Below are 9,403 nucleotides of genomic sequence, written 5' to 3'. Positions count from 1 at the left end.
GCCGCTATCCTGTCCTCTTTCTGATTCCTCCTCCAGCCCCATTTCTACTACAGTGTCACTGGGAAATGATTGCAGAGGTAGGTGGCTGGGATTTATCTTTGTTAATATATGTAGACATCTTTGCTTAATAATAAAGAATAAAACTCAGCTCTACCTATGGCCTCAATCCTCCAACACTCGTGCACGACTTTACTGGTGCATGTAATCTCAACCACTTGAGAGTAAAGTTACTCACGTATTTGCAGGTCTCAGGCCTTGTCTTCACTACAGGGGGAGATTGATCTAAGTTACGCAACTTCAGCTACGTGAATAATGTAGCTGCAGTTGACGTACTAAGATCTACTTACCGTGGGGTCCACACTAACTATGTCGACGGGAGACGCTCTCCCATTGACTCCTCTTGTGCTTCTCATTCAGGTGGAGTACAGGAGTCGACGGAAGAGCAATCTTCACTAGATCCGCTACATTGACCACCGATGCGTCGATCACCACACGTCGATCCCCTGGTAAATGTAAACAAGCCCTTAGCCTTCTCTTCTCTTCCCTGTATCTTCGGTTTGCTTATCACACCTAGTGTTGTATCACGTCTTAAATTAGACGGTAAGCCCTAAGGGTAGGGCCCTACCAAATTCACGGCCATGAAAAATGCGTCACAGACCATATGATCTGGTCTTTTATGTGCTTTTACTACGCCAATTTCATGGGGGAGACCAGAGTTTCTCAAATTCGGGGTCCTGACCCGAAAGGGAGTTGCAGGGGGTCACAAGGTAATTTTAGGTGGGGATCGTGGTATTGCCACCTTTACTTCTGTGCTGCTGTCAGAGCTGGGCAGCCAGAGAGCGGTGGCTGTTAGCTAGGCGCCCCGCTCTGAAGGCAGCGTCCCACCAGCTGCAACACAGACGTAAGATTGGCAATACCATACCATGCCACCCTGACTATTGCACTGCTGCCTGCAGAGCTGGGGGGCTAGAGAGAGGAGGCTGCTGACTGAGGTCCCAGCTCTGCAGGCAGCAGCACAGAAGTAAGGGTGGAATACCATACCATGCCATCCTTACTGCTGTGCTGCTGCTGGCGGCAGTTCTGCCTTTAGAGCTGGGCTCCCGTCCAGCAGCTGCCAATCTCTGGTCACCCAGCTCTGAAGGCAGCGCTGCTGCCTGCAGCCATGCAGAAGTAAGGGAAGCAGTACTGCAAACGCCCCCCCCAATAACCTTGAGACCCCCCCCCAACTCCTTTTTGGGTCAGGACCCCTACAATTACAACACCCTGAAATTTCAGATTTAAATAACTGAAATCATGAAATGTACACTTTTTAAAATCCCATGACCGTGAAATTGACAGAAATGGACCATGAATTTGGTAGGGCCCTACCTCTGGGGCAGGGAGTGTCTCATATTCTGGTTTTCCAGACCGTAGCACAAGACAGCCCCGATGTGATTGGACCCTCTAGGCACTGGCATCATATAAATAAAGATGACAACAGCAGGTCCTTATCTGAAACGCTACCGCTAATACGGAACCCACATAATATCTTTAACGTTCTCTTTAGTCCTGTATCATTGTCTGTTTGTGCATTATACATAAAACCAGACACAAAGCATGGCATACCACCAAACACGCTGTTGGCCTCTCTAGAGCAGCAGTTTTCAACCTGAGGCTCTAAGATTTCCAAAGGGATTTGTACTGTTAATTGAAAAAAAAGGTTAGGGGGTCCTCAAATGTACAAGGGTGGAGACCACTGCTCTAGAAACTGCAAAACCGTATTAGAGGAATGAATATACCATTTTGTAAAAGACGAATCAATTGCTATTCTGTAGCTAAAGGATATTGTAAATGTAAACAATAGCACAGGATAGTGGCTATCAGCAGCCTACAGGTCAGGGTGGGCTTGGTTACACCCCCGAGCCTCCTGACTGTGTCCCCCTTGAGGGGGGTGGGGCTGCAGTGTCAGTAGGTACATTAGCTAGATTGGCCTCTTCTAGGGCCTAATCCAAAGCCCACTGAAGCTTATGGGAGTCTCCCCATGGACTTCAGTGGGCTTTGAATGCATCCCTCAGTGCTTAAGGCTACCGTTTCCATTGACACTCAAACTCGGTAGCCATTTGTGAACATGCTGGTGTAAGTGCTCAAGAGATCAGTAAGAAAATTCCCAGCCCAGGTGTGTAGCAATGGAATAGGAGCCCTGCCCCATCTTCCTTCACATCTAGAGCCCTTCATTTTTGGTTTTTTTATTCTATTTTTCCTAAGAATGTATCTGTGTTTATTACCACAACAACAAAAACAGGTGAAAATCAGGGCAAAAAACTCTTAATAATTTGTCTAGGTAAATATTGGGGTTTATTTTGGTGGACGGAAGGACCAAGGAAAATGTATTGAGTAGATTAATGCTTTGATGAATGGAATTCAGTGTGGTTGGTGCAGAATTAACACAGAACTCAAAACACAATGCTACCTCGGAATTTAAGAAAACAATATGTCGCTAATCCCCAAATAAAACTTTTCATTTGAATAAACAGTTTACTGTTGTAGATTTAGAACTGTTATCCTATAAAAACATTTACGAATTGGGCCGGACCATTTGCAGCGCATACACTCAGCTTCATTCTTTTCTCCTGTTTTTGTTTTTTTCAAAACTTTCCAATACTTCCTTGTGTCCTGAAATGTATTGTGATACAGATTTTCGTTTTCTTACCATTTTAGTGTGTCAGATCTTTAAACTGTTATCTGCTAATTGCTTGAAATGTGTACGAGGTAGGCATGAGAGTCATCAGTATGTTCAGATGCGCACACACTTCAGAGCTTTAGTGCGCGCCTGTTTATTTATTGTGTGTATCTTTTACACATACATAAGCATACACACACTGGCTAATGTATTATTGTACTACATATATCTCATGCAATGTATTGTATTTTCTGAATAAAACAAGTTATTTTTTAGATATTTGAATGATACAAAAGTAGGGTGAAAATTGGAAAAAAGCAAATAATAATTTTTGGAAAACCCAGGATATTTTTGGTAAAAATGGGTTTAAACTGAAAATGAAGGGGCTTAATTATAGTGCATCTCTGTTTTAACAGCATCTAGGGGTTATGTCTACAACTAGCGCTCCTAAGTCTTATGGTTACACAAATAAATACTACGACTAATAATTATCATTAATATGCAACCCAAGGCAGGAATTGCCTGCCTTGTCCATTTATGAATACCTAGCAGTATATGTTTATATAGAGCTATAAATGTGTTCAGTGCTTTACAGGGATTAAGAAAAAAGACGGGGTGAAATCCTGGCTCTGGTTTAGGGTCTACGAGCAGACCTGGCCAACTGACCAGCTCTTCCTGGCAGGGATATAGAGTAAGACATGATCACTCAAATACTGAGAGGGCCTAGTTTATGAAGGGCATTATATGCAAGTATGAAGACTTTGACTTGTGGCTTTTGGAATAACAGTAACCATGCAGTTCATGGCAGGCAGGTGCAAACAACTCCCTCAGTCCCTGAGGAGCAAACAAGGTGCTGTATTCTGCAGCCGTTGTAGCTTGCGGATCAGTCTGAGGGAAGCCCAGTTAGGATTGCCAGCAACAAGATGACTCAGCAACATCATGTCAGAAATGTCATCATATGGTAATACAAACTTCATGATGTATCTTTTTTGTGTTATGGGACAAATTGCCAAATTACAACGATACTTTGCACGTCTGTAACAGTGTAATTTTCATGCAAGGATCTCAAAGCACTTTACAGTCCTCCTTTAATATAGCAAATCAAGTATTGCCAGGCCTAGAGGTTCAAAAATCATGAGCCAGGCCCCCAGAATCATGAGATCACCTTAAAAATTGTGAGATTGGGGTTTCTTTATTTGCATTCTGTTTTGGGGCCTTTAGGGGATACTCTGATCATTTTTTCAAGCTTTTCTCTGCAACCAGGAGTTCTAGAAACTCCTTTTTTTTTTAATGCCTGCTGAAATTCCCACTTTTCTGTAGGATTTGGGGCATAAAGAAGAACATCACATGTTGCGAGATTCCTGACAAAATCATGAGAGATGGCAACTCTGCAGGGCAGGTGCAAAGATGTTTCGTGCCCTAGGTGAAACTTCCACCCTGCGCTTCCCCCCACACTTGAGCCCTGTGGCAGCTCTCTGCCCCCCCCCCCGCCTGAGGCGCGCCCCCCCGCCCGAGCAGCTCCGCCCCTCCACCCTGAGGCGCACCCCCTCCTTGGCAGCTCACCCCGGCCCGGGGAGCCAAGCGGCGGCTCCTGTCCCAGCTCACCTCTGCTCCGCCACCTCCCCGAGCACGCCGTTGCCACTCCACTTCTCCCATCTTCCAGGCTTGCGGCGCCAATCAGCTGTTTGGCACCGCAAGCCTGGGAGGGAGAGAAGCAGAGTGAGGCGGCATGCTCAGGGGAGAAGGTGGAGCACAGACTGGGGCGAGGAGTGGTTCCCCTGTGTGCCACGCCCCCCCTTACTTGCTGCAAGCGGCCGTCCTCGTGCCTCCTTTCCCCAGGTCCCGCCGCCTAAATGCCAATGACGACCAGGACAACCAAAGATCTGGCCACCGTGCTCGCCGCTGAAGGACCCGAAATGCCACCCCCCAAATGCTAGTGCCCTAGGCGACCACCTAGGTCACCTAACAGATTGCACCAGCCCTGCAACTCTGGGATGCACAGCAATGTTAAGTGACTTGCTTAAGGTCACCGAGGAAAACAGTGGTAGAGCCAGGTATAGCATCCAACCCTCCCGGCAGAATCACTAGTCAGCATTTCTTCCCCATAATGGCAACGTTGGATGGTTCTTAGCCATAGCTATAATATCCCAGTATGGTATGGCATGGAAGTGAGGAGACTTGGGTTTCATACTTGCCTTTGTCAACTGAGTGACAGTGGACAAGTCACATAGGCCTGAACTTTTAAAGTCTCCACTCATTTGAGAGGCCTCTGTTTTTGGCTGCCCAACTTGAAATGCCTCAGGCCTAATTTTCAGAGGTGCTGAACAATGAAGTTAACAGGAACTGTGTGCGCTTCATGCCTCTGAAAATGAGGCCCTACCCATTTCAAGATGGGCACCCAAAAACTACAGCACACTCAGCTCGTTGCACCTCATCTTCCCTTGCTCTACAGTGGGGGGCAATGGTGCTTTTTGAGACCTACAGACAACTGGGGATTTTCAAAGGTGCCGAAAGTACTTAGGTCCTTAACACCCATTGATTTTCAGTGGGGTTTAGCCGCTGACTCCCATAGGCTTCTGTGACAATCCCGCAATGTCAGATGTAAGCGTGATTACGGGATATTCTCCCACTGTGACTCCCCTTCACTGCGGCAGGAATAACCAATATGTTAGGATAGGGAGAGGTCCCAGATCAGCCAAGCTGTTCAGGTGCTCAACTCCCATTGCCGGCGAGTGAGTGATGGTGGGAGTGAGCAAGCGATGGAAGGAGGGGGGATGGAGTGAATGGGGCGAGACCTCAGAGAAGGGACGGGGCAAGGGTGTTCGGTTTTGTTCAGTTGGAAAGTTGGCAACCCTAAGCTGGGCCTATGTCCATGGAGGTGGTGGCTAGCCCCAGGTTACACTGCGTGGCAGGGCCGCCCAGAGGATTCAGGGGGTTTGGGGTCCGCCGCCGAATTGCTGCCAAACACCTGGCACTTCGGCGGCAGGTCCCAGGGCAGGACCCTGTCGCGGGTCTTTGGGGCACTTTGGCGGCGGGTCCCCAAGCGGAAGGACCTCCTGCCGCCGAAGACCTGGAGTGGAAGAAGCTCTGGGGGCCCGGGCCCTGCGAGAGTTTTCCGGGGCCTCCGGAGCAAGTGAAGGACCCTGCTCCAGGGGTCCCGCAAAACTCTCGTGGGGGTCCCTGCGGGGTTAGGGGCCTGGGGAAAACTGCCCCACTTGCTCCCCCCACCCGGCGACCCTGCTGCGTGGGGGGTTTATGGAGGTGCTGGGGCGGGGGTCCCTGAGCCCTGGGCTGGGGGGGGAAGCCGCTGCAGCTCTGCCAGGCGGCTGTGCTGGAGAGTCAGCACTTGGGCCCAGCTCCTCCCTGGGCCCCACAGCCTGGCGGTGACACAGAGGAAAGAGGTTGTGAGTATTGGGAGGGGGCCCACTCCTCCACTGAGCCCCTGAGCGGGGTGCGCTGGGAAATGGAGTCTTCCTCTGCAGGCTCAGACTGAGGCCCGCTAAGGTGGAGAACTACCACTCCCACAGTGCCCCGCGCGGGAGAGGCCGGGCTGGGGGCGGTGCCGGACTGAGGCGCGCGGGCAGGGGGCGTGGCCGCAGGGGGGTTGTCCTGGTCGCGGGCGGCGCGCGCATAGCAGGCCGGGTGTGCAGCCGCTCAGCCGGCGGCTCGAGGAACCGGCCTCAGCCGGAGCTGCCCAGCCCCGCCGCGCGCGGCTCGGGAGCCGCGCTCGCCGCCGCCTCTCCCTCCGCTTCGCCCGCCCGCCCGCCAGCCCAGCCCCGCTCCGCCCCGGCCGGGAAGATGGTGGACCGCGAGCAGCTGGTGCAGAAAGCCCGGCTGGCCGAGCAAGCCGAGCGCTACGATGACATGGCGGCCGCCATGAAGAACGTGAGTCCTGCCTCCCCTCCCCCGCTGGGCGCTCTCCCCAGGGCGCGGGGCCCCGCCTTTCCCGGGGGGGGGCTGCGCCCCCTTGGCGGGCACCGTTGCGGGGGGGCTGCTGCCGCCGGTCCCCCCCCTCCCCCGGAGAACGGTCCCCTGAGCTGGCGCTGAGCGAGCCTCAGGCTCCCCCTAGAGCTGAGCGTGGGTCGTGGTTTGGGGGGTCCCCCCAGCTAACGGGGTTACCCCCCGCAGATGGCCTGTCAGGCTTGTGCCCCCCCTTGGCTCTGCCTTTCGATCACCCCACCCCCCTTTCGGGGCGGGGCTGCCCCGGCTATTGTCCTTCTGTCCCTTCCCGGGGGGGCTCTAGGGTCGCTTTCCCTCCCGGTCTGTTTCCGGGGTTGGTCTCCTATCTTCTGATTCATTGGGCCGGGGGGCGCATTGTCCCCCTCTGGGGTGGGGGTGTCATGGGGAAGCGGTAGAGGGGACACGCGTAGGAGGGGGAAACCTCCGCGTATTGCTTCTCTGTGGGTGACTTATGGTTAAGCTGTTCCCTCCCATGTGTTTGGAGGGGGCATGGGGGGGGCGAGTGAGTCCTGGCTTCCCCAAAGGAGTCTAAAGAGCACTGGAGCTGTAGAGATGCAGTTGCTTTTTTCCTTTCCTCGCCCTCCCTTGTATTTGGGCGGTGCCGCTCCCTGCCAGCTTTTCCCATTAACTCAGCTAGTCTGCGCCCCCCCTCCCCCCTAAACACATCCTCCATCATCCTCTGCCACCTCTCTTAAACTGCTTCTCCTGACAGGTCTCAGTGAGCCTTCTTCTGGAACCTGAGATCTTGGGATTGTACCTATAAAACCTCATCTTAGAGATTTACATCTGTGTTGTCTCTAGCTGTATCATTTAAATTGCTTTCTTAGAGGTCACAGTGCTGCTCAGGGGAATTCATAATCGTGTGTAATTTATATAAAATCACACTGAGGGATTTTTATGCATGTCTTTAACTATAGCTATTAAACACCTCCCAGTTTCTCTAATGCATCCCTTTTTCATGTCTTCTGTCCTGTATTGTCCTGTATTTGGGAAGAGTGTATACATGTCTTTTCAGTTATCTAAGTTTGTTTATTTTTTTATTATGTTTGTTTCAAGATTTATGGATTTAGCTTTATTTTCATTTTACACTCTTAAAATAAAGACTCTGCATTTATCAGACTGATCTGATTTGTGATACTTAATGTTCCTTATTAATAAATGCAGACATCATTTGGAAATCAATAAGTAAGAAATCACTCTGTTCTGATCTTGCAAACAAAGCAATCGTGGGAGGCAGTATCAAGTCATTCCAGAAGATTCTGCATTTGTCATATTGCAGAGAGCCTAGACTGGGTGGAGGGAGGGAGGGGTTGCTTTAAAGGGGAAAACTCTTCTTTATATTTGCCTTGTTAGTCAGGTCTGAGCCTTTAAGAGAAGCTGGAGTGTCCTCCCTTGCTGAAGAAAAGTGAATGCTGATCTTGGAATGTCGCAGTCTGTCTGGGATGCAACTCTCAGTACCTATATTGCACCATTTTGTCACTAATCTTGCATTTTTCGAACAGACAGAATTGTCAAAACCTGACTGAGAATGGGGAAGGAGGAGGTATATCAAATGAAACACAGAAAAATCCGAATAAGATGTTAGCTTGACAGTACTCAGTGATTCTAGTATCTGATCTTCTCTACTGCAATATGAATTTTATACATGTCTGTGTCTATACTAATCGCTTCAGTTATCAGTTTAAGGCAGTGGCTTGCTAAGAGTGCAAATATTAAACCTATTTTGTATGGGTAATGTATCTATTACTATGGCAAGGCAGAATGTAGTATGGCTGAGGACATTACAAGCAGTAGCCTTATTGCAGTATTTCCATTCCTGCAAAAACTTGACTAGCATTCTTAACTCCAGTTTTAGATTTAAAAGAAAAATTCTCATGTACTCAAGGAGGGGGTTAATCTTTTATTGGCCATCACTGAAACAGCAATCTGGGATAATGCTGCATCACCAGTTGATGCAGTTCAGCCATTAGAAACTGATTCACACTGGGACTGTTTGTGCTAAAGCCTCTTACTTCTTCAAACAGGAAGAAGAGCTTTGTTCTTACAATACTTGTAAAATACTGCTTAAATTTGAGCTCAATTCCATCAGTGGACTTGTCACATTTGGTTTTGCCTGATATTTATCCCATCCCCCAACTCCAGTTGTGCGGGAGGCTTGTGACCTCACACTCATTTCCGTAGCAACACACATTGATGTGTCTCTCAATGGAAGAGGCTGCAATGCACCCAGGCGGTAGCAAAGAGGATGCAAATTACATATATTCAAGGTAGTGCTGAAATGTAATAGTACGGTGATCCAACTGGATTGATATCCCCCTCAGAAAACTATTAGGTATTTTTCAGTTGTCCTTCCACAGCTGGTGCCTACCACTTCCTGACAGGCAAATAATGAGCTTTATTACCTCAATTTCACATTTGCTTCCTGTTGTACAAAGCAGTTTTTACAATAAGACATTAAATATTTGTGGTGGCTCTTCTGTTAATAGACTCTCAAGTAGAGAGCAATAGCTAATAGTGAACAATAGATACTTGAAGGATAATTGCCTTTTTAAATGACAATTCCATTTTTGAATTGTATCAGTAACTTAATGACTGATTGTATGTGATGCAGCTTCCAATTACCTAATTAAATGAGCCCAGCATATCCTTTTGGGAGCTCTTAAATGGAGCCTCCCTATTAAGGGTTCAGAATCAGTTTGGTACAGTAGACTCCTTCTGACTAAATCGCTCACTGGGTAACCCATCATTGGAAGGAGAATGTACTCTCGAAGCCTTCTGAAAAAG

The 9,403-nt window shown here is 49.1% G+C and overlaps 1 protein-coding gene across 1 annotated transcript in view; it reads left to right on the top strand.

Moving 5' to 3' along the window:
• Nucleotides 1–6,259: 6,259 nt before the first annotated feature.
• The window catches only part of YWHAG (tyrosine 3-monooxygenase/tryptophan 5-monooxygenase activation protein gamma), a 32,110-nt gene continuing 28,966 nt past the window's right edge, over nucleotides 6,260–9,403 (top strand). Inside the window, exon 1 of the mRNA XM_032778036.2 lies at nucleotides 6,260–6,544. Coding sequence (XP_032633927.1) covers nucleotides 6,458–6,544 — 87 coding nt within the window. The 5' untranslated portion in view covers nucleotides 6,260–6,457. The remainder of the gene's footprint in view (nucleotides 6,545–9,403) is intronic.

This window comes from Chelonoidis abingdonii, chromosome 20 (genome assembly GCF_003597395.2).
Source record: "Chelonoidis abingdonii isolate Lonesome George chromosome 20, CheloAbing_2.0, whole genome shotgun sequence".
In the NCBI taxonomy this organism is placed as follows: domain Eukaryota; kingdom Metazoa; phylum Chordata; order Testudines; family Testudinidae; genus Chelonoidis; species Chelonoidis abingdonii.
Note: the sequence above shows the minus strand (reverse complement) of the source record. Positions and strands in the feature narration are given on the sequence as shown.